At 43.5% G+C, this 25,224-nt stretch overlaps 2 protein-coding genes and 1 long non-coding RNA gene across 11 annotated transcripts in view; 2 read left to right on the top strand and 1 right to left on the bottom strand.

Annotated features, from left to right (window-relative positions):
• The window catches only part of ARSG (arylsulfatase G), a 173,370-nt gene extending 153,067 nt beyond the window's left edge, over positions 1 to 20,303 (bottom strand). Inside the window, exon 1 of one of the 3 annotated variants that reach the window (XM_030208469.1) lies at positions 20,204 to 20,303. The gene's annotated coding sequence lies outside the window, so the exon portion shown is untranslated. Of the gene's footprint in view, positions 1 to 1,893; positions 1,915 to 20,203 lie in introns of those variants that run through there. The other 2 variants (XM_030208465.1, XM_030208467.1) reach the window with 2 other exon arrangements.
• SLC16A6 (solute carrier family 16 member 6) lies at positions 2,938 to 13,816 on the top strand. Of its 7 annotated transcripts, none has more exons than XM_030208472.1 (7): positions 2,938 to 3,031; positions 5,228 to 5,322; positions 8,382 to 8,623; positions 9,579 to 9,722; positions 11,015 to 11,143; positions 11,497 to 12,315; positions 13,468 to 13,816. In XM_030208472.1, the coding sequence occupies exons 3-7, from the start codon at positions 8,389 to 8,391 to the stop codon at positions 13,713 to 13,715; spliced, it is 1,575 nt and encodes a 524-aa protein (XP_030064332.1). In that variant the 5' UTR covers positions 2,938 to 3,031; positions 5,228 to 5,322; positions 8,382 to 8,388; the 3' UTR covers positions 13,716 to 13,816. The 7 variants fall into 7 exon arrangements, with proteins under 7 accessions (XP_030064332.1, XP_030064334.1, XP_030064339.1 ...); XM_030208474.1 differs by having other exon boundaries at positions 2,959 to 3,010; XM_030208473.1 differs by lacking the exon at positions 2,938 to 3,031 and adding an exon at positions 3,595 to 3,831.
• An 804-nt stretch (positions 20,304 to 21,107) lies between the features above and the next one.
• Positions 21,108 to 25,224, top strand: LOC115473483. The gene is made up of 3 exons (XR_003942667.1): positions 21,108 to 21,191; positions 23,574 to 23,703; positions 24,953 to 25,224. It is a non-coding gene; the product is annotated as an uncharacterized LOC115473483 (long non-coding RNA).

Below are 25,224 nucleotides of genomic sequence, written 5' to 3'. Positions count from 1 at the left end.
GCCCAGGATTTCCTGACCAGGAAGCATCTGTCCCGTGAGACAGCGACTGAGTCGTCATGCAGGAGGGGTAAACATTGGCTGCATGCCAATGTATAGGAGTAGAAGCCTGTATGTAGTAGGTGTGCCCCATGCGGCAACTTGGGGGATGTTCAGTGTGTCTGTGCTGCTTGCTTCCACTGGCAGTAGCTGTTAGGTGCTCACGGGGTTCAGGTGTTCCATGGCTCCTCCTCCTCCCTGCGACGCCTTTTTTGTGTTCCTGCAGCACTTTTCTTCATCTTGCTCTGCATCTTGCTGTGGTTGGCTCACCGTTCTCTCTCAGTCAGTTTGCCTTGTTCACCTTCTTGGGATGATTCCCACTGCCCATGCCACTCAGCATACGAGGGTTGTACCTTGACTCCTTCACTACGACTCCACTTGTCGGGCAGCTGTTGTCCTCCCTTGGTCTTGTGGTTGGACCCCCAAAGCTGTAGTCCCCCCAGTTTCTTGTTCTGTGACCATGCCGGCTTCCTTCTCCATGGTGTGTCGGGTATTGTTTGAGGGAGAAAGAAAATCTGAATAAACTTGCATGCCACAACAGCAGACATGCGTTGTCTCTCAGACACCCTCCCCAACTCACGGAAGCGGGTAACCTCAAGTAGCGCAACTCAGGCTGCCTTCACTTGAGCCACTGCCAGCTTGTCCTGCCTCTGCACCACCTGGTTCCTCCTCGGGCTGAAAGCATACCGTGCCAGGAACCTCTCCGAATGCAGAAAGATCAAGTCCACCAGGTTTGTTCTTCCGAACGTTGATCAGAAATGGGGACCTTCCCTTAGGCTCTAATAGCCCCTGCTCTCTTCCTCACCCCCCCCCCCCCCCAGCGGGGTGACAGTGCACAGTGGGAAAACTCCTTGGCTGCCCAGCACCCACCCACTAACCTTCCCGGTGTTAGCTCATCGGGTGTACGCCGCCATGTTAATGGCAGCTCTGTGCACCCGAGGGGCACTCTGCCTTGTTACAACGTCCAATACTGTGGGCACAGCAGGCAGTAGAGGACGATGCAGCTTGAGGTGGTCCGGACACAAGAAGTGTCCCTGCATCACCACCGTCTTTCTCCTCCCCAGTATGCATATTGTCTATTGCTTATGTTTACACAGCCTTGAGTGAATTCCTTCAAAAAGGCAGCACGTAAATCCTAATAAATATGCTATCAAGAGGGAAAAAAGAGGTTCACTGTGACTGACAATTCTAGCTACCGGCAGTTCTATGGAAATGGCTGATTTTGCAGCTCTTCATGTGGCATGCGTTCATAAATATTTGTAGCCTGCTCCATCTATAGTACATAAATCAGAAGAAAATTGCAGGAGAATGGCTGTCCTGATCATTCATTTCAGTGGTCTTATCTACGAATTGTAGGTAATAATCAGGGCTGTTCTCTTTTCATGTGGTGTTTTTTTTTTTAAGCTGGATCCTGGGCTATGTACTCTCCCTTGTTGGGTGTGTATTGTCACCAGTTCGTAGCTCGCCCCCAGTCTAGGGCCTTCTAGTTTAGTTTACTAAAGCTTTTGTGCCTTGTATGTCTATAGGGAAAACAAGCTTAGGAAATGGATTTTTTTCCCCCCTATCGCTTGAGACCTTTTTTTTTTTACACCGCCTACAAACCCATTCAGATACTGTGGGTATTTATCTGCCTCTGGCCAGCTCACAATTTGAGTTCATACCTGAGGCAACGGAGGATTAAAGTGACGCGCCCGACATCACAAACAACCGCAAAGGGATTTGAACCGGGCTCCACTGGTTCCCAGCTCGCTGTTCTAACCATTAGGCAGAAGAGTATCCTACACTCTAAGATGCAACTCTGAAGATCGTAAGGATAGGCAAGAAATTCGTAACATTATCAATCGCACTGTCACTTACTTTTGTTCTGGATCTCTTTTATAAACTGGGGGTGCTAAGCCCAGTGGAAATAACCCCTCCCTGGACACATACAAGGAATTTTCTCAATATGGGGGATTGCTCAAGCACCCACAGAGTAGGCACAAGGACCTTAATGCCTCCAGCTGTAAAGCGAAAAAATCTCATGCATTGACGTCTCCCCATTCTATGTATAAAGCTTGTGTCCTCTCTTTCCAATCAGACATACCCTGCTTAACAGGCAATGAATGGAACAACCGGGGCAATTTGGCTTCCTCCCCGCATTACCCTTGCAGCTTAGCTATTGCACTGCCAGGGAACTCCCTTCTGCTGCTCTACATGCTAGCTCGGCAACCTGCAGCAACAGAAAGAGCTCCTGAGTCCTACTCTGTCTCTGTGCACTAGGGGAGGAGGGGGGAAGCCTCCCAGTTCAGCCCAACCTCGCTCCCCTCCCTCACCCTGACACCAAACTCTTTGCGCCTCCGTTTTAGCGACGAAACTGGCGGAAACCTGTTCCACCCGGCCGGCTCGAGCTGCCTGGGGCGCGCGGCCGCAACACGTGGGGAGGAGGAGCGCGCGCGCGCCGGCTGCCACTTCCTGTCGTCTACGTCACGGTTTGCCGGTGGTGGAACGCGCGCGCCTCTTCTCAGCCTTTGCCTTAGGGGAGAACCGGTTTCCAGGAAAGGCGGGAGATGACCAGGGGACAGCATGTTCTCTCGGTGTTCACACTGGTGGAGAAGACAATGAACCCCCCCCCCCCACCACCAACTGATAACATTAACCAGCAGATAACTCTCCCCCCCCCCCCACCCATCGAGCTCTTATCTCTTCCTTGCAGGGCAGTCTGCCACCCTCTCCCCTAACATCCTCAACAGTAGCAGAGCAGTGGCATCAGTCCAATACAGTGCACATTTGTTGCCTTCGGGGTGATGACATTTGTCCGCATGTCCGACCTCTCTCTGTCCCTTGCATAATTACATATGTTGACTTATGACTGTCACAAGATTTACGGCGAGAGAGAGAGAGGGAGAACACCTTTATTTACTAAACGGCTGCTCGAGCTGGACCAGTAGCAGAGTCCCATATTCAGCAGATGAACAGGAGCACTGCATAGCCCACGGTATGAAGAGAAAAAAAAAAGGTATATCTGGGGGAAAAGTGCACCTATGCTTTTTGCTAACAAAACATTTTAGCCTGCTTGCAACCGCTATAATCTTATAGTATGCTTAAAAAAGGACTAGCAATCAAAGCTTTTACAAAACATCGTGCCAAAGAGAGAATCACTATTAAGACTTGAAACCATCATATTTGTCCTTGAGGATAATGTATTACCAAAGCAGCCAAGTGCACTGCATTCTACGTTAATATGAGTCTTGTTTTGTTTGTTTTTGTCCCATCTCTCTAATATTTCGATCCATGGGTCATTTTATCCGGATCCAGATGCGAACCTTAATTCCCCACGAATCCTTGTGCGTTTTTACAAGTAGTACCATAATAAGTAACGCAGCAGGATATACCAAACTTGGCAACAAGCTTCTTAACCCTCCCATCATGTTCCCCTCTCAAGTTCTTTTTTTCTAAGAAAGAAACAACTGTGACGCGCGTTCTCGGCGGATCCGCATGGTGCGCGCTCCCGAGCCAGCAGACCGGCTACAGCCGGTATAAAAAACCGAGAGAAAGGCTAGTGAGATGAGAGAGCTCTCTGATCAGACAGGGGACTAGCCAAACAGGGCTCTCAGGCAGGCTAAACAGCAGCAGGGACCAAAATTCGAAAACATTATCTAGCCCTTTAACTTTAATTTCAGCGCTGGTGCACAGCAAGGCAATAGTTAAGCGTAGTTATTGATCTTGTTCTAGTAGGGACAGCTGCTTAAAACAAATATATTATACATTTATATATACACATTTTTCTCTTCGAATTATTTGACCTTAAATTCGGTGGTAAGTCAAATATTTTATTATTCTAATGAAAGAGGGCAATAATTTGTCTTATGTAATTAAGTGCTGTAAAACTGAGGGCAAGTTTAGTATTAGAATTTTGGAAATAATTTCATGTCATTTTCAGACTCCAACGTGTCAGATAATGAAATCCTGCCTTTTTTTTTGTCTTGCATTTTAAATGACAATACGTAATTTTTGTACTGAATTTGCTCTATGAATATATATATATATTTTTACGTATATATGTTATGTATATGCGTATGTGTAAATTCCAGTGTATTCGGATGAAGTCCATTCCCACTACAAGAGAGATCAAACTACGGCGTTTTAGGCTGTTATGTCCTTCCTTTGTAACAAGTAAAAAGTGATGCGTTTCAAACTTAAGATAAACAGCATGGATGCCTGGTCTCTGTCTGATGTTAAGAAAAAAATACATTTCCGGTTTTCTGTTTTAGTGCTTTTACTGAGCAATAACCTGCTTCTTGTAGAACCAAAAAAAGTGTGCAAATCTTTAAACATTACGCTCTAAATTTATAGAGATGATTAGTAAAACTAATTAGGAAGAGTTGAGGGTTGCAGGCATATTTAACAAGTAGACGAGATTACTGGAATAGAGTGTACGTAAATCAACTGGCTTGCTCTCTTGCAACAGACGCAGTTATCACAAAAGCAGTAAAATTATGGAGACAATGGTTAGGCAGAACAGGTATGCTACTCTGTAGTTGGGAGCATTTTAGACGAAAGAGACAGCTACGTGTGATCGAGACTACTTCAAACAAGAAACTAGGTAACAAATGAATGAATGGCTTAAGTATGTCAGTGGGCACAACCTAGAACATCTATCCAGATACATGTGTAGTGTACTTTCAGACATTGTTAATTTTAGCTGATGAGTGACCGGCCAAGGAAAAAAAAAGCCGTTTAGACTGCAGAAATTATTTTACGTGCACAATCTTTAAATCGGCATCTCGCACTTATCACCCCCAAGACAATAAAAAAAAAAAACCCGTCTCCCTTTGCAGTTACTTTCATGTCCAGGATGTAATTCCCCACTACAACACTAGAGCGCCCGCAGTTTTGGCACCCAGCAATCAATCCACTTCATAAGTATAGAAGGAAGGTATTTTAAAGTGCCTAAGAATATCTTTTAAGTTCAGAATTAAGCAATGTTCACTTTCAATCAGCTTTATTTATAGACAGAATAAAGGAAGCGTTTGTTGCCTGTGTATCTATTTTCGTAGTGTTTTGAAATATTAAACAACCTGCCTGGGTCTTCTCAGTAGAGCAGGCACTGCTGAGAAACACTGGTCACTCTACTGGCATTAATGTCTATCCAACACTTTGCTGGTTCTCTTAACTGCTTTTATTTATTTTTATTTTTTTGCTAAATTCACAGGTAGAAACTCCAATTTCTGCAATCAACTCCAAAGGATCAAGATACGTTAAAGCTTTTTTTTTTTTTTACACCACTGCTTGAGCTTTAAGTCTCAGGTAGGTTGCGACATCCAAAGTTGATTCAAAATACAGAGTTGCTACTGTATTCCACCCCTACCGAAAGGAAGGGAGAGGGGGAACTAAACCTGTCTATAGAGCTGGTCTCCTTATCTGAACACAAAGGTGTCTATTATTGGGAGGTGCTGAACACAGCAGAAATTATACCTCCCTGGACACAATAAAGCAAAGGATACTCAGCTTCCACAGAGCTGGCTTAAGCCTGAAATAGACTCAGGAATTCCTCTTTGCTTCTTAAGTAGGAATGCTCACATAAGACAAAGCTGTACTTGCTGCTTCTTTTAAGTTGTACTACAGGTAGGCAGCTCCTTGTGACTCTGGGCAAGTCACTTAACCCTCCATTGCCCCATGTAAGACAATTATATCACTGGGTGCCTATGAACACCTGCTGGAGTCTATTCGATAAAGCAACATAACAAAAGGTACAGACTTTCCTTTATACAATATTACTTTAAGGACAAAAAATACAGGCCTATAATTAGGTGCACACCCACCAGCTCTATGGCTGGCAAGTGTTTGAGCCTAAAGTGCCAGAAATACATGCATAGCTTACAGCATTTTGTAAGTTGCGTGGGTGTGAGTCCCAACAGACTGCCCATGTACATGCTGACCTGCAAAATGAACACTGATATGCACAAGTATTTACAAAATAAGGCTTAGGTGGGACTTTGACATATATACACCATTTCTCTAAGACGCCCATAATCGGCGTGTAACTGTTCACCCATAGTTTATAGACTTGACCTGTTGGTGACCAATGCCACCATGAGCTGCTTCAGCAAGTTGGTTGATTGTGACCAACTGTAACCACAGCTCAGTGGATTTTTAACTGGATGTGGAGGAGTGGCCTAGTGGTTAGGGTGGTGGACTTTGGTCCTGAGGAACTGAGTTCGATTCCCGGCACAGGCAGCTCCTTGTGACTCTGGGCAAGTCACTTAACCCTCCATTGCCTGCCGCATAGAGCCTGCCATGAGTGGGAAAGTGTGGGGTACAAATGTAACAAAAAAAAATATATATCAAATTTTGCTCAAACAATAAGTGCCTCATTTATTCAATTTACATGTTACCATAGATGAAACCTTTAGACCGGGGATCCAGTATTAAAAAAAAAAAAAAAAAAGGCTGAACTATGCAATTTGTGATCTATTTGCCATCCAATTTTTTTATGTTCTCAATTTAGGAATGTAGTGAAATTTTGAGGAACATAAATCTTTGAATATTACTATCATCTTTCCTAGTAGTAAGACAGGCATTTGAATTTACAGAGCAGTGCTGCCTACTTCATAAAACATATTCCTGCAAGAGTAGGGGTGGACAACCATGATCTTTGAAGGCCACAACCCACTCAGGTTTTCAACATTTCCACAATGAGTATGCATGAGATCTGATTTGCATGTACTGCTTCCATTGTATGCAAATACATCTCGTGCATATCCATTGTGAAAATCTTGAAAACCTGATTGGGTTGTGGCCCTCGAGGACCAAGGTTGCCCACCCTTGTACTACAGAATGGTAAAAACCAACTTAGCAAAAAGAAATCCTCAGCTGATTGGACAAAGGAACATATTTGCCTCCTGTACCTACAAGTCTTCCACTAATTATTAAGGGGCCCTTTTACTAAGCTCCATCTCTACCTATTTTCAAATCTATGCTGAAAACCCACCTTTTCACTGCTGCTTTTTAGCTCCTAGCCACTACTCAATTGCCCTCCCCTTGTCCCTTCCTTCTCACCCATTACTTCCCTCGCCTGTAACTGTCTTGTCTGTCTGTATTATTTAGATTGTAAGCTCTTTTGAGCAGGGACTGTCTCTTTGTATCAGGTGTTCAGCGCTGCGTGTGTCTGGTAGCGCTATACAAATGCTAATAATAATAATATTAAGCTGTGGTAAAGTGGCCTGTGCTGGTTTGGATGTGTGAAATTGGTGCATGGGCTGGACAATTTTTTATTTTTTTAACTGTGGCGGGTAAAAAGGCCTTTTTTTTTTTTTTTTTAAATGGGGCAGTAAATGGCCATGAGCTAATATTAAAAGTAGCGCGCAGCTATTTATTTTCTGAGCCCTTACCGCCTCCTTTATACTTGGCGGTAAGGGCTCATGCACTACTCGGGGAGTAATTAATCAGCCTGCAGCAATATGGCCATGCTGCTGATTACTGCCAGGAACGTCCCCTGAGGTAGAAAATTATTTTCTACAACAGGAAACAGTGTGTGCCAACTTCAGAATTACCGCTGGGCACCTGCGCTACCCCCGTGGTAGTGTCAATTTAGCGCTTGCTACCGTGGCTTAGTAAAAGTGCCCCCAAGACCCCTATTTGCTAAACTTTAGCTGTTTAATGTTGGAATTGCTGTTAAACAGTGCAGTGCCACGCCACATTAACAATTAAATGCAACGTGCCAACTGCCGTGTTAAACAGCTAACATGAATACCATTTTGAATAACCTAATAATAAGGGTTAATCAATAAACCTACCGTAAGTCCAAACAACCTACATAAAACAATAAGCAAGCTTATGAATAAACTTATGGGGGGGGGGGGGGGGGGGGGTTAAAGGACATCAGTAAAGGGATTAGATGGAAATATTCAATTTTTCTCCATCACAATTGGCTCTCCAAATAGTCACTGGTCCTCAGCTTAAAACGTTTGCATGTTCTGTTATGTTAACTTTCACCTTATCTTCAAAATATACTGGCGCAGCCTAGTGGTTAGGATGGTGGACTTTGGTCCTGGGAAACTGAGGAACTGAGTTTGATTCCCACTTCAGGCACAGGCAGCTCCTTGTGACTCTGGGCAAGTCACTTAATCCTCCATTGCCCCAGGTTCAAATAAGTACCTGTATACAATATGTAAGCCGCATTGAGCCTGCCATGAGTGGGAAAGCACGGAGTACAAATGTAACAAAAATAAATACTGAAAATCAAAAACTTTAGTTCCGGGGTTTTTTTTTTTCAACAAGGTTGTTCAGGAATATTAGAAAGGTATACGAACAGATTTATTACACAGTAGATTAAAAAACTTCACTAATGTTTGTCCTTTCTGCAGATTAAAGATGACAGTCATGAAAAGTGGGAACGGCTGCACCAGTGCAAATGTTTATCCAAAAATCCCTGATGGAGGATGGGGCTGGATTGTGGCTTTTGCTTTCTTCATTTTGGAAGTGTTTAGTTATGGAGTCATCAAATCATTCGGAACTTTTTTCAACGAACTTAAGGTCTACTTTGATGAAAGCAACAGCAGGATATCCTGGATAGTTTCTATCTGTGTGTTTGTGTGGACATTTACAGGTATGTGCTCATTCTAAAATCTTCCCTTGCAAAGTTCTTGACCTTTGTTTACCCCCCATCATGCACAGCTCACTGCATTTTCCTAGTTCCTGTAACACGTTCTCTAATACAAAGCAAACCTGCAGCAGCCTTTAAGCTAGACCTAGTTCCCTAATGTACTTCCTCTTTGGCTTACTGCCAGACATTACACTGGGGTAGTACTTGGCTTGCTACTCATTCTAGAGATACCAAGTTATTAAAAAATGTCTGTCCATACTGTACAAGGAGTCTTGATCAAGGGGTGTTTTCCATATGTGGTTATTACCAACTCATAATGCAAAGGGAAATTAGAGCAATTTCTACATTAAAAATTTGGGAAAGGCATTAAAGAGTTGATAACTAAAAACCACTTATGCACCTGCAGAAATAGCATGGATAAAAGAGAACAACGTGGAGGAGTAGCCTAGTGGTTATTGCAGTGGGCTTTGATCCTGGTGAACCAGATTCAATTCCCATTGCAGCTCCTTGTGACTCTGGGCAAGTCACTTAACCCTCCATTGTCCCTGGTACAAAATAAATACCTGTATATAATATGTAAACTGCTTTGATTGTAACCACAGAAAGGCGATATATCAAGTCCTATGCACTTTCGCTTTCCTTAAAGATACATGGAATAAATTATATGTATATCTTTTATCCATGTATTTTCAGCAGCAGGTAGATCTCTATCTCTTTGAAAAAATCCACATAAAGAGATAATGTATTTGTATCTTTATATATGGATAAACTGCCACTGGAAAGCCACTACCAATACAATGTGCATTATGAGCATATGTTTTGATTTAGATAACTAGCCTCTTAAAATGTGCCATAATCCTTGATTTCCTGATGGACAATTTTAAAATAGATTTGTGGTGTCAAATTACTTTAAATGCTATTTAACATGTTAATTTTAACTTTGCTTTTATTTCTGTAGCTCCCTTGTCCACAATATTGAGTAATCGTTTTGGCCATCGTCCAGTAGTCATGGTTGGAGGCCTTCTTGTCAGTACTGGAATGATCACTGCTTCGTTTGCTCGAAATATTATTGAAATGTACATCACAATTGGCGTAGTCTCTGGTGAGTTTTTTTTTCCTTTAGCTAAAAGTGTTTCATTGGTCTCTGTATCTTACGAGAAGAGATGCTATGTTTTCTTAAATATGTTTTAAAAGTCATGGTATTTGAGCTAAACCAGTAGCTCACCAATAGTTTACGATTAAAACAGTAGCAACAGTTTCACATTTAGCAATGTGGCACATCATATTCCACCAGACATTGTGCTGCACAATGCTATGCAGGGAGTCCCTGGTTTGATTTCCAGATTTATTTGTAACATTTGTATCCCCCATTTTCCCACCAATTAGCAGGCTCAATGTGGCTTACATAATACCGCAAAGGCAGTCGCCAGGTCCGGTAGATGTTAAATACAGTATAAAATAAGGGTAAGGTAAGGGTATACAAGTACAATAAGGGTCAAGGAAATAAAGAATATATAATATCCAATACGATGTAAGGTTTTGATGCATTGCAGAATTGAGGCATTTGGGTCAGTAGGGTAGACCTTGCAAAACAGGTCTTTAATGATCAACTGAAGTTTAGATGGTCATGGATCGTTTTCACACTCTTTGGTAGTGCATTCCACATTTGTGTACCTAAGTAGCTTCCATACTTCAAGTTGCCTGGGGGATGCTGTGGCAACAGTGAGTTCACAGCCTCTAGGAAGGAAGGAATTTATAGCCATTAGTAAGGGCAATAACTGACCAGATTTAGGGTTCACAATATAGGTTCAGGGAGGAGCTGCCAGACTCTGTTTGCTGCAGTCACCAGACTAGGAACAGAAGGGTAGCTCTATTAAATGGGGACAAAAATTCCCCGATTGTGCAAATGAAGGTTTATAATCCAGATTCCCAGCCCTGGTTCCAAGTGAGCTGAGAGGAATTATTAACCCCCTCCCCAAAATAAAATGGTACTAACCATATTCTTCAAACAGCAGAATGTCTTTCACTTGTCCTCTCTATTGATTTTATTCTTGGTCAAGATGCTGACACATTTTGAAGTAGAAGCAAATATCACATTACATAAATAAAACTTTTTTTCTGGTTGTCTGTAACCAGTTCTGTAGCCCTGGTTCTCTCTGTATTGCAAAATGATTGGGAATTTGATTCATCCCAATTCAAGCCATTCAGATGGATGCCATTTATTCCTCAGAAAAGGGAGAACTTACTAGTTTCCATGTGCAGTTCCACCCTTTGTTAATAATGCCATATAGAGTTGAAAATGAAAGCGTGAATTCACCAATGGAAAAAAAAAAAGGTACACAATGTAGTTTCACTGTTCCCACATTCCTCATTATTACTTGTTGTTGATTTCAGGTCTGGGATATTGTCTTAGCTTTCTTCCAACTGTCACCATTTTGTCACAATATTTTGACAAAAAACGTTCACTGGTCACTGCCGTTGCATCTACTGGAGAATGTTTTGCCGTCTTTGGTTTTGCCCCAGGTAGGTTAACCAGAGTACAATATCTAGAAATATTTCTAACCTATATATAATTTAAAGCCAATATATAACTAATAGGATATTGAAACCGAGTTTCAAGGGAATACTGACTTTTCACTTGCATTTGGATTGCTGAGATGGTATCAAAGAGTTCATATGTCTTTGTTGAAAAATGGAATGTTTAACTTGCTACTTAAATATGTTTTGGTAGATTAGCAAAATGACAGTACTTCATTTCAGAAGTTGCTATATACAAAATATGTTCACAAAAAAATGCCATCGGTAAAATAAACACAGCATCTATTCAGTGTGACGTTATCTTCATCTTGTTTTTGTTTCTCCTCCTCCCCTTTCAGCTATCACCTATCTTATAGAACAGATTGGATGGAGGTACAGCCTCTTGATCATTGGAGCATTACAGCTAAACATTGTTGTTTGTGGAGCACTGCTCCGACCAATTATAATCCAAGCACCAGAAGAAGTCGGAGAGCCCCCAAGACAAGATAACCAGGCGATAACGTACATGCTTGAAAATGAGCAAACTCGCATATCGATAGACTCTGTTGATTCTGGAGTAGAAGTAACCAATTCTCCCAAAACAGTTCCACAACTCGAAAATTCTCAGAGAGAAAATGAAGCGGCCCAAGAAAATGTACAGATGCTCACAGGGGCTAGCTGCCCTTCTAAAAAGAAAATGCCACTGCTGGACTTTTCTGTGCTGAAAGATGCTAGTTTTATATGTTATGCGCTTTTCGGTCTGTTTGCCACTCTGGGATTCTTTGCACCTTCGCTGTTCATCATTCCTCTCAGTGAAAGTCTCGGCATTGATAAGGATCGCTCTGCCTATATGCTTTCCGCCATGGCTATTTCTGAAGTTTTTGGAAGAATCGGTGCTGGTTTGGTCCTCACCCGAGAGCCTATCCGCAAGATTTACATTGAGCTTATCGCTGTCATTTTGGTGTGCATCTCTCTATTTGCCTTCCCTTTTGCTTCTGAATTTTGGGGACTGATAGTGTGCAGTGCATTTTTTGGGTGCATGCTTGGATCAGTGGCAGGCACACACATTCCACTATTAGCTGAAGATGATGTTGTGGGTATTGAGAAGATGTCCTCTGCAGTTGGAGTGTATGTCTTTATTCAGAGCATCTCTGGGTTGGCTGGACCACCACTTGGAGGTAAGTTTGTTTTGTTTTTGTGAACTACTACTTATCACTTCTATAGCGCTACAAGGCATACGCAGTGCTGTATACCATACACGAAAAGACAGTCCCTGCTTAAAGAGCTTACTATCTAAATTAGACAGGTAAACAGACAGAACAAGTAAGAGTTAGGGGAATTAAAGAGGAGGGGCAAGTGAGTAGTGGTTAGGAGTCAAAAACAGAGTTAAAGAGGTGGGTTTTTAGCCTGGATTTGAAAACGGCAAGAGACGGGGCTAGACGTACAGGCTCGGAAAGTCTATTCCAGGCGTGAATACTGTACACCTGCTTTATAACTCATTTCTTCATGTGGGTGCCTTCTGTCTTTAAGTCTCCAATATTTACACTACAGTGGAGGCAATGCTACATTAAAACACCTATTCCTGCAGCAGCAGTTGGGCTCTAGTGAACAAACACCACATTCAGGTGTAATTTGTAACAGCTGCTTCCACTGTGTAATTCTCATGCAGTATACTGACTGGAAATTGATCTTTGTTGCAACAAATAAGAAAACTATGACAATGTCATTTGTGTAAGTTCATATTACAGTAAGAAGTGAACTCTGAATAATAATGTACCATCATTATTAGTTTCCCAAAAGATAACCAATTATGGGGTCCTTTTACTAAAGTGTACTGAAAAGTGGTCTGCGCTGGTGTAGATGCGTGTATTGCATGCATGCGGGTCCATTTTCAGCGCGCCTGCAAAAAAGGCTTTTTTTGGGGGGGGGGGGGGGGGGGAGAGGCTGAAAACGGACCTGCAGCAAAATAAAAATTGATGCGCATCCATTTTGGGCCTGAGATCTTACCGCCACCCATTGACTTAGTGGTAAGGTCTCATGCATTAACCGGGCTGTAATCGTCAACATACATACAATGCCGATTATCGCCCGGTTCATGCTGTGCGCACGTAAAAAATGAAGTTATTACCTGGGCCATACGGTAGCTGGGCGATAGTTCCAAATTGGTGCACGTAGGTGCCTACGCGGCTTAGTAAAAGGGCCCCTATATCTGTGCAGTTCAGAGTATGTGTCTCCTTAATATTAGCATTCTCCAGCCTCCTACAAATTGTGAAGGAAGCTGGGGCAGTACATTGTTTTGAAATGATTAACTGGTATCAATTTTTTGGCAGGTTTTTTAGTGGACTACACACAGAGCTTTGGATCTGCATTCTACTCCTGTGCTGTCGGATTGGCAATAAGTGCCATATTTCTATCCTTAGTACGACCATGCAAACTGGGTCTATGTCAAAGAAAGGAGCAGCACTCGGAGAATCAAACTGAAGAAAATGAGGAAGTTGTACAAATACCAGACGAGTTTCTTGAAATGGATTTAAGAAAGAATGATGCTCCAGAAAACACCAACGAAAGCACGACCTAAGGAAGACTTCTATGCATCAAACACTGAATAAGACTACAAGAATCAACCACGAGGAAGAAGTTATACTCCCTAATAGGTTTAGCTGCATTTTAGAAGGAAAATAATGAAATACACCCAGTTGCCATTTTACAGTTGTTTATGAGAAAGTATGTTCTCTTTCAACTGGCCAAAATGTGCAAAAACATTCCATGCAGGTGTACATCACCAAAACAGCCTTGTATCACCATTCAGTTTGTATCCTCTGCGTTACATTCCTGCACTACAGAGATAACAAGCATACATGTAGTCTGTTATCAAACGGCCCATGCTGCAAAATGGCTAATATTACATATTCAAGTTATTTTGGTTCTGATACCAAATTAATCTGCAAAACCTGCCATGCATTATAAATAGATGCAGAAAAACTACTGTACAATCTTGGCAGGTACTGTGCCACTTATGGATTATTGTTACCAGTATGAACTGCTGTATAATGTTATTTAGGTGTCTATACCAAACACAATTAACTTTTATATATGTTAATTTAATAAGGTGAATAGAGGAGCTGGAGATGTTAGGTTTTTATGGCCAGTAATTGCTACAGCTGCTGACTGAAGAAACTTTCATTCTTGCATATCATTGCCTAGTATTCAAATCAGATAACCTGTGTCTGGTTAATGCAAATCAATATTTATTATAGAAGTATTATAGGTTGCTGTTGGATTTTAACAACAGAACCTGTATAAAAACTTAATGAGAATATTTTATTTAGTTTGTAACATTTTTCATGGCTGGATATTTCTAGAAACGTTTTTTATAATCAGATTGTCTGTATTATGCTGTTAGTAATTCATGTTTCTACCAACATGAAGTGTCATGGCTGAGGCTCGGTTAAGTATGTATGGATCAGGATCAGCATTCCACTTGAAGAAATTTGAATGGCTGTTAAACATACTCAGTCCCCCCCCCCCCCCCCCCCCCCCCCCCCCCCCCCCCAGGCTGCAAATGTGCAGGTACAAGTAGGAATATAATTTGTTTAAATGTAAAGTGGACAGACTTTTAAAAGGCACATATATACTTTCTGAAGAACATGCTTTTCTGCTTGGATTTTAAATAAAAATGTACACCAGTTGTCAGAATCCAAGTGGACCAAAATGTGCTGTTCAAAATTCCACATCCACTTGAAATCCACAGCATAACACGCATTTTCAAAGTATCTTACATTTAAATTTTGAAACATAGTACTGGTTTAGAATGAATACAAAAATATTTATAGCTTCTCCTTAGTTTTTGTCTTATACAGTCTTGTGACATTTTTGCTGCTATATCTGGTCATAAGTATAGTAGGGATGTGCATTCATTTGATACCACGTGGAAAACATCAACAATGTTCTCTGTTTTATTCTTTTTTAGCCAAAGCTTTGGGGTGTTATTCTGTCATCAACAGTGTGCACTATTTGCCACTGCCCTGAATCAAAATAAAACAAACACAGGACACCTAAAGACGAGATGTGCCCTGCACATCCCTAAAACAGTAGCTCAGGCAAACATGTGATAGAAAGCAGTTGACTATTTTTTTAAAAAATGTGTTAATATATGATGTCACTTTCATGTAGATTAACTGTTACACTAGAATGTCACATGAAACAATCACTACAGCTAGCTGCCATAGGTAATAGGTTTTAGAAAACACAGCATTGCATGTACCTACAGCAGTAAACACAAGAATAATTTTGACTGTGATAGACTTCTACTTCTCTATAGTTCAGTAACCTGACAATCATTTGCAAAATGGATTAAAAATATTACCACGCATGTACATGCTATATAACCAATCAAATCAAGTCTGAGTGAGAGATGCACAACTGCGATTTTTACTTGTTTAAGACAAGATTGCTGTTTTGTTTAGTATTATATTTTACAAAAACTTTCCAATAAAACCTGTTTTTTTTTTTAATGATTGATTGTGCTTTTATGTACTAACACTTAAAAAAAATGCAAATTTCCAGGGGCTGTGAGCCAATTCTGTAAGAATACTTTTACTACTAAATTTTCTTCCAGAAGGCTAGACTGAACTGGCATTTGGGGGGGGGGGGGAAGGGGGGTGAGTGTGAGAATCTGCATTTATTTACATCAGGTCTATAGCTGGCATAAATAGGTTTCAATGTAAATGCCAAATAATTCCTCTATCACACTCAATGCATAACTCAGCTTATACCTTAAATGAAGCACAGGTGTACAGTTTTCAAAATGACCTATTAAAGTTGCCTCAATATTATTAGAACAAATTCCAATGTGGTTTTCACCCCACCTTTCATCCTGATCAGTCCCTTTAAGAAAAAGTTTGTCTCTATAGGAACATAGTATTGCCTCAATGTCATTTAACCTCTGTTGAAAAGTACTAAAAAATAAATGTCATCAACCAAGTCAACAGCACCCAACACATAGGGTACAGTACATTAAGCAACAGGGAACTAGTGTAAAAATATGGGCTAAAATCTGAGGTGGGAAAAATGTGCTACCAGCTCAATTTAGGAATTAACAGCCCCAACAAAGATTCAAAAGAGCTGGGGTAACAATACCCAATAACACCAAAACTCAGCACTCAAAAAAAAAAAAAATCTGCAAAACATGTCATTAATGCAATTAAGATAAAGTGCAGGCTCAGGTTTGATTGAATGTGACCAAGATAAGTTTTATATGTTTTGGAAAAGGTTTTGTGTAATAAAGAGTATATTTATGTGAAAATTGACAAGTCATGCTGATGAAGATTTGGGTGAGCCATAGGGTTGATACCTTGTGTGAAAAGTCAATGCAGAGAAGGGCTACATACCATATTTTTTTTAACACTAGGTTTTGGTATTATTAACCAGCTCATAAATTAAGCATTTTCAGTTTAAGAATTGTGGTAGTTACATTAATTTCTCTGTCTGGGAGATACAGTTAACAAAACCTCCCCCGTCTGGATGGATTCCATTTAAAGGGCCTCAAAACAAAAAAACTACCTTTCTAAATTGAGTCATCAGCTCACAAAATCAAAACTGCAAACATCTGGTAACAGACAAAGCAAGAATTTAAACTTTGCCAAGGAAACATTTCCTTTATCTGTATTTTATTGCTAAGGGACTTTGGGGCCCGATATTCAATGCTGGGCCGTTTCCAGTGACCACTGAATATTCGTTTTAGTTTTGGCTGCTTAGAAGACAACCGTCTATGCTGATATTCAGGCACAGCTAGTTATCTTCTAACCAAAAACATCCCACATATTCACACGGCCAAATATAGCCGTTAAAGTGGGGCTGAAAATTGGCGGATAGCTGGTTATGTCAGCCGATATAACTGGTTATCTGCTAGCCGCTAACCTATGATAGTCAATGGGAGAGAGCTGGCTATCTGCAGCTAAATATCACCGGATAGCCAGTTATGGGGCATTTAACCAGCCCAGTGCAGATCCTGGCCAGTTAAATGCTTTTGAATATTGGGAGGTTTGAACTTGGTGTGCTTAGACATCAAAAACACGCAGTAAATGCAAAGGCTGTGCACTACCTGTTGGGGGGGGGGGGGGGGAGCATGTCCCCTGCAGCTACTGTGCTCCATAACTTCACAGTGCTAGTGCGGTACACAAACACAACACACGTGTAACTGTGATATAGCCACAGTGAGCCTGGGCCCCACAATTTGGGGGTGCATGGTCCCCAAGGTCTGCTGGTTTGGCTGGCAGAAGTCCCCAAGCCCAGCCAGCAGGTTTCCTGCAGTGATATTTGCACTACTCTGGTTGCCCTGCTTTCCCCGTGCACATGCTCATTTTTAGTGAAATTGAGCATGTGCTTCACACATACTCAATTTCACTAAAAATGAGCATGTGTTCTGGGGCAGGAAAACATGGCAGACAGCGCAGTGGCAAATATCTCTGCAGGAAAGCTTCTGCTGGCGGGGCCCCTGCCAGCCCAGGTCTATGGCATTACGGCAGGGGTTGTGAGCGGTGGGGAGGCAGGGTAAAATGTGCACCCACCCATCCACAGCTCATGCCCCGCTCCGGCATGGAAACACAGTGGCCTGCTGCTCTGAGATGCTACAGTCATGCTATGGCTGCTCCAGACCTCCCCTAAATGTAGGCAGGCCTTTCTGTGCATAGCTCGGAATGTACATTTACATGCCAATTAGCTCTTGCAATATGTTAGCATGCAATTCACATTGGGTGCAACGTTGAACAGAAAAGGGCTTGCAGAACCCGTCTGCACATTACTGATTGACTACAGAGCACGCTAAACCCTGTCATAATCACAAATTGCTAATCCCGGTAAGTTTTATACATAAGAGCCTTGGGGGGGGGGGAGGGGAATGAAATGAACGCGCGTGTGGTGGGTTGGGCCTGAGGAACAGAACAGAGCGGCCTAGTGGAGTGGGGGGGGGGGGGGGAGTTGTCTTCAGCCTTATACTACTGTTTTGGCAACATTCTGTACATCTGTGTAACTATTTAAAAATGCTGTTAACATTGATTTATTTAACATTGCTTTTGACTCGTAACCACTTGTAACCCCTCGCCTTCACCTACCCTCCTCTCTTCCTTCCCGTTCACATTAATTGATTTGATTACTTTATTTATTTTTTGTCTATTAGATTGTAAGCTCTTTGAGCAGGGACTGTCTTTCTTCTATGTTTGTGCAGCGCTGCGTATGCCTTGTAGCGCTTTAGAAATGCTAAATAGTAGTAGTAGTAGTACTTGTGACCTGGATTGGCCACTGTTGGAAACGGGATGCTGGGCTTGATGGACCTTCGGTCTGTCCCAGTGTGGCAACACTTATATACTTATGTACTTGGGATTCTGAATGGAATCTTGCTACTCTTTGGGGTTCTATATAGAATGTTGCTACACTTTGAAATTCTGCATGGAATCTTGTTATTCTTTAGAATTCTAGAATCTTGCTACTCTTTGGGGTTCTACATGGAATGTTGCTACTATTTGGGTTTCTGCCAGGTACTTGCCCCTACGTCTTGCCCCATCCTTGGCCACCTTTAAATCTAGACTGAAAGCCCACCTCTTTGACATTGCTTTTGACTCGTAACCACTCGCCTCCACCTACCCTCCTCTCTTCCTTCCCGTTCACATTAATTGATTTGATTTGCTTACTTTATTTATTTTTTGTCTATTAAATTGTAAGCTCTTTGAGCAGGGACTGTCTTTCTTCTATGTTTGTGCAGCACTGCGTATGCCTTGTAGCGCTATAGAAATGCTAAATAGTAGTAGTAGTAGTAATACTTGCGACCTGCATTGGCCACTGTTGGAAACAGGATGCTGGGCTTGATGGACCTTCGGTCTGTCCCAGTATGGCAATACTTATGTACTTAGGATTCTGAATGGAATCTTGCTACTCTTTGGGATTCTAAATAGAATGTTGCTACACTTTGAAATTCTGCATGGAATCTTGTTATTCTTTAGAATTCTAGAATCTTGCTACTCTTTGGGGTTCTACATGGAATGTTGCTACTATTTGGGTTTCTGCCAGGTACTTGCCCCTACGTCTTGCCCCATCCTTGGCCACCTTTAAATCTAGACTGAAAGCCCACCTCTTTGACATTGCTTTTGACTCATAACCACTTGTAACCACTCGCCTCCACCTACCCTCCTCTCCTCCTTCCCGTTCACATTAATTGATTTGATTTGCTTTATTTTTTGTCTATTAGATTGTAAGCTCTTTGAGCAGGGACTGTCTTTCTTCTATGTTTGTGCAGCACTGCGTATGCCTTGTAGCGCTATAGAAATGCTAAATAGTAGTAGTAGTAGTAATACTTGCGACCTGCATTGGCCACTGTTGGAAACAGGATGCTGGGCTTGATGGACCTTCGGTCTGTCCCATTATGGCAATACTTATGTACTTAGGATTCTGAATGGAATCTTGCTACTCTTTGGGATTCTAAATAGAATGTTGCTACACTTTGAAATTCTGCATGGAATCTTGTTATTCTTTAGAATTCTAGAATCTTGCTACTCTTTGGGGTTCTACATGGAATGTTGCTACTATTTGGGTTTCTGCCAGGTACTTGCCCCATCCTTGGCCACCTTTAAATCTAGACTGAAAGCCCACCTCTTTAACATTGCTTTTGACTCATAACCACTTGTAACCACTCGCCTCCACCTACCCTCCTCTCCTCCTTCCTGTACACATTAATTGATTTGATTTGCTTTATTTTTTGTCTATTAGATTGTAAGCTCTTTGAGCAGGGACTGTCTTTCTTCTATGTTTGTGCAGCGCTGCGTACGCCTTGTAACGCTATAGAAATGCTAAATAGTAGTAGTAGTAACTACAAAACATTTATAAATACTGTGCAGTAAAAAAAAGTACAAACTTCATGCACACAAACACCACGACCAGAAATACAAAGTCAGGAGGATTTAACAATCCTCCTCACACGGGGCCGCGCGCACTCCGCCTCCCCCTCCCCGGCCTACCCCTCCCTTCCGCTCTCCTCCCCCCTCCCCGGGCCCACCCCCCTCGCGCCCTACCTACCTTCTACTTTCTCTCTCGAGTCACCTCAGTCCCCGCAGTTTTCGTTTTTACGGGCGTCCCGCGAGGCGACGTTCTTCTTCCCTCAGAGACGGTTGGTGCTTCCCTGCCGGAAACAGGAAATGGCGTCAGAGAGCGGGCGGGCGGGCGCCGGAGGAAGATAAGCGCGCGCGGGGCCGTTTCGCGCGCCTGTTCGAGGCCGGGGCAGCGTCGGAATGAGGGAGAAACGCTGGACGCCGGCAGCAGCTGGGAATTGGGGTTGGAGGGAGAGCGGACTGTTGAGTGACTGCTTTGCCTCTCATCTCACCCCACTTGGACATGTTGTTAGCTGCCTCCTTGACGTCCCTGTTTAAGGCGCTCCTGGAAATCCCCGAAGGAGAGAGCTCCCGTCCACTGGATTCCAGAACCGCACTTTGCCGTAGCCCTTGCGCGTGGCCAGTTAAGAAGAGCAGCACAAACGCCTCTGCAGCGTTGCTCTAGACGTCTGTCCTGCATTGCGTTCAGTTGTAGAAAGTGTGCGCGGATGGAACTGCACGTGCACTGCCTTGGAACCTGTAAATGCAAAATTGTTCTCTGCTCTAGAGCTTTATTTTGCTGCTGTTACGATTTCCAGAGAGGATTTTTTTTTCTCCCTTTTAAAGCATTTCTGTGCGAGAGGCATGTTCTACATGTGCACGTTTAAAACGGCTGGTGTTGCTAAACCTGTGTCTGCATTTTCCTTGAATCGGATATAATTTTGTGAGGGAGCGATTCTGTGCTGCTGGGCCTTAGCATAGGAGCCTCTCCATAAAGGCAGCTAAACACTGCTATTGGACACAACCCACCACTGCAGTAGCAGGATTCAAGCAAATACAACACATTTTAATGCATTTCACCTTCTACTTATTTCATGAAAGATGTAGACCAAGAATCCATGTTTGAAGGCCACAGCCAGGTCTTGTTTTCAAAGCAACCAAGTAAAATGCAAACCAACTGGTCTTTAAGAGAAAACGTATGTATATAGTTAATATTCATTTTAAATAAAACTTGACAATGACAAATGGTTGCAGCAGGGCCACAGCGAGGGGGGGGGAGCAGCGGGAACAAAATTCCGGCGCTGGGGTCTCTCTCCTCCTGCTCCCAGGTCACCTGCGCTGCAGTTCCCGGTCTCACCTGCTTGCCCTCAGGTCTGTCGACAGCCCCCCTCATCCGCCACCGTGACGCCTGCATTCAAATCGGCAGCGCCTCACCTCCGTGTGAAAGCGACAGATTGCCTCCCTTCGGGCCCTCCCTCACTGTGCCCCGTCCTCACGGAAACAGGAAGTTACATCAGATGAGGGTGGGGCACAGTGAGGGAAGGCCCAAAGGGAGGCGATCTGCCACCTTCACACGGAGGTGAGGCGCTGCCGATTTGAATGCAGGGGACCCAGTCAGGGTGGCAGACAGAAGGGGGCTGTCGACGGTGCTGAGGGTGGTGACTGGGGATTGCAGCGCCGGCAGCCTAAGAGCAGGAGAGGGGGGGTGGCGGCGGCGGCACGGGCCCTGGGGGCAGCCTTGCCCCGGGCCCGGCTCAGTCTCTCGGCGGCCCTGGGTTGCAGCCCCTTAAAGATCAGAACAATCTATTGTGAGAATGTCTCTTACCAAACCACCATAGCGCTTCCTGTGCTGCAGTGCCGGTGAAGCTGGCTTCATCTTTTTTGAGATGTGGTGACCAGAATTGCACACAATATTTGAGGTGCGGTCACACCATGGAGCGAAACAAAGGCATTATAACGTCCTCATTTTTGTTTTCTATTCCTGTCCTAATAATACCTAACATTCTATTTGCTTTCTTAGCCGCACTGGTCAACTCTGAAGAGATATATGCAGCCTTTAAAATCCAGTTTTCTTGTGGGTCAACAGGGCTTCAGAAGTGCTGCACTTCAGCTCCTTTCTCTGTCTTTTATTCCTTAGAAAGGGCAGAAAAGCAGATGCTCTTCAGGTCTCTAGCTAATGATAGTAAGGCCCCAGGCTAGCTCTGGGTGAGTTACATTCAGGTACAATGAATATTTTCCTATCACTAGAGTAGTTACCTAAGGACCTCTTTTTACCAAACTGCACTAGCAATTACCATGTGGCAATGCTGAAAGAAGCCATTCAAAATGAATGGTCTTTGTTGGCATGACCACACCGGGATTGCTAGCACAGCCTGGTAAAAGAGGCCCTACGTTTGTACCCAACACACTGGAAGTTTAAGTAACTTCCCAAGTCCATAAACAGCATCAGCAGGATTTGAACTGGGTCCTGGTTCTGCAAACACTAGGCTACTCCTCTAGGGATTATGGCTGGTACAAGATACAGGTTTCTTCTGAAGGGTTAAAAGAGCCGTTTTTTTAAATTTAGTGAGGTTTAATACCTCGTGGTCCAGCTAATCAATCACATTGTTTAACCAAAAAAAAAAAAATAAAACCATCTCCCTTTAGTCTATTTTTAAACAAGCCGTTGAGCCCATTAAAACGGGCAAAAGAAGCACCGTCAAGAAAGCAGTCTGAGCCCCGCTGGGTCCAGCCAAGCCCCCGCCCAAGAAAGCCGCAGAGGGAAGCGCCGGCTCCCAGGCCGGTGGCAGCAGCTAATCGGACCTGTCGGTCTGTGCCTCGGAGCCGCTGTCGGATGATCCCCGCCCAGTGCTCGACGGTCACCCGCAGCTGTGTTCCTGTCTGTAAGTTTAACTACGCCGGGAGAGATGTGTGACGTGCTGCGCTGTTCTGCGCATGCGCGGCACGCCAGTCACTCTTCATTTATATAGTAGACTAGCCGTTGAGCCCGTAAAAACGGGCTGGTATTGGAGTTTTCCTTCCCCCCCCCCCCCCCCCCGCGAGGTCGCCACCGCTCCCCCCTCGGAGTCACCGCCACCACCCCTCCACCCGGCCCGGGCCCTCTCTTCGCTTCTGAATGTACACATCCATTTGCCGAACACAGCAAGGCACATCAGCTGAGCTGCCGTTGGCCCTTCCATCTCTGCCTGTGGCCCCGCCCTCCTGTGACGTAACGTCAGCAAGGGCGGGACACAGGCAGAGAAGGAAGGGGCAGCTCAGCTGATGTGCGTTGCTGCGTTCGGCGAATGGATGTGTAAGTTTAGAAGGGAAGAAAGGGGCCGGGTGGAGTGGCGGCGGCGACTCCAAGTGGGGGGGAGGGGTAGCAACCTCGGCGGCGCAGTTTCCCTCTCTGTCCCGCCCCTCCCATCATCACGTATTGACGCGGGTGCGGGACAGACAGGGAAGTCTCTACTGCGCATTTGCGAGTGAGTACGGTCACTCGCCGTTTATATGTTTGATATTTAGGAGTAGCCTAATGCAGCAGTTCCCAAACTGTGGACCACAGCATATTTCTCTCATTGCCATTACTACTTTTCTAGATGAGCAGCCATCACGGGGGCCAGACTCGCCCTACACATGGATGATGGTCCTGCCCCCTCGGATGTTGTCATTTCCTGTTCCGGGGCACAGTCAGCAGCTGTATGAATGAAGTCCTCCATCGCAGTGGCTGTAAGTTTCCTTTGCTGCTGGTCTAGAGAGCAGCGGTGGGGATGGGGGGATAGAGAGGAGGCAGACGTTGGCAGAAACAGAGTGGGCTTAAGCTAGATAGAAGGGGAGAGAGAGAGAGAGGGCAGAAGCTGGGTGAAAGGGGTAGAGGCTGGATGGAAGTGGGGAGAGAGGGAGGGCAGAGGCTGAATGGAAAGAGGAGGAGGGCATACATGGGAATGCAGGCATCAGTAGCTGAAGCATGCCACCGGTTTGCTCACTGCGCAAGCAGTATGGAGCTCTGGCAGTGGACCTCTTTGGCTGGTGAGGCTTGGGCATCCCTGGCCGCAATGGTAAGACTCACCACTGGGGGGGGGGGGGGGGGGGAACGTGAGAGAAAATGTGTAGTCTAGGGGTGCCATGACCCGAGAAAGTTTGGGAACCACTGGCCTGGTTAGTGCAGTGGGCTGAGAACCTGGGGAACTGGATTTGATTCCTACTGTGGCTCCTTATGATTGTGGGCAAGTTGCTTAACTCACCATTGGCTCTGGTACAAATCTTAAATATGAGACCACTAGGGCCAGAGAAAGTACCTGCATATATAATAAATGTTAAAAGCAGTATATCAAATTCATGACCCTTCACCCTTTATTTACATTCCAGTATTCCAAACCAAGTTTCCTCAAAGTGAACAACAGTACTGTATAAAGACCAATCAAAATCAGGAAACAGAACCAAATCAATAAAATTGATATCTGTAACGTTTTACACAATTGACAATTCTACCACAAAAACATACTAAACGGTACCCATCAGCCAATAACTTTGAAAATCAAACAATTCCAAATAAAATAAACATTTTGCTCATAGTACCAAATATGGCAGGCAATTTTAGGTACAGAGCAGTACTAGAACAAATAGACATTTCTAGAATAAATGGAGATGTAACAATCTGGTAAATAGAGTATCAGTTAACACATCAAAATTTTCCTCTAGCTTGAAAGAGGACAAAAAAAAATCAGTTTAGCAAAAATAATGAAGACAGATGTTCTTACAAGATTAAAATTCTCCACTGTATTAAGGGAAACAGCAGGAACCCGATTCTCAGGAACATTAATTAAAAAGTTTATCCTCCCCCTGGAAACATAATTTGGTCATTAATTAAACCACTACATCTAATATTTAAGCCTGTTAAGTCATTTTGATTATTTTCCAGCTGATAGGAAATTCAACAAATTAATATCAAAGGGTTGAAATTTAACCTTTTGTTTAGGGTTTGCAGTTTCCTCCTGCTCCTGTTGGGCTTTGGTACTGAAAGTTTTTATTCGCTCAACTCAGTGCATCCATTGCGGTGTGTCCTTTGGCCCTATGGAACCCAGCCCCCACTGAGGCTCCCACAGTATCCGCAACCAGAACAACCCAAGAATTAAACCTCGGAGATTGTGTGACAGTTCGCTACCATGGAGCCTTCAGGTTGGTTTGTGCCCAAGTTTAAATCAATATCAGGCTCATTTTCGAAAGAGAAGGACGCCCATCTTTCGACAC

The sequence above is a fragment of the Microcaecilia unicolor genome, chromosome 6 (genome assembly GCF_901765095.1).
Source record: "Microcaecilia unicolor chromosome 6, aMicUni1.1, whole genome shotgun sequence".
In the NCBI taxonomy this organism is placed as follows: Eukaryota; Metazoa; Chordata; class Amphibia; order Gymnophiona; family Siphonopidae; genus Microcaecilia; species Microcaecilia unicolor.
Note: the sequence above shows the minus strand (reverse complement) of the source record. Positions and strands in the feature narration are given on the sequence as shown.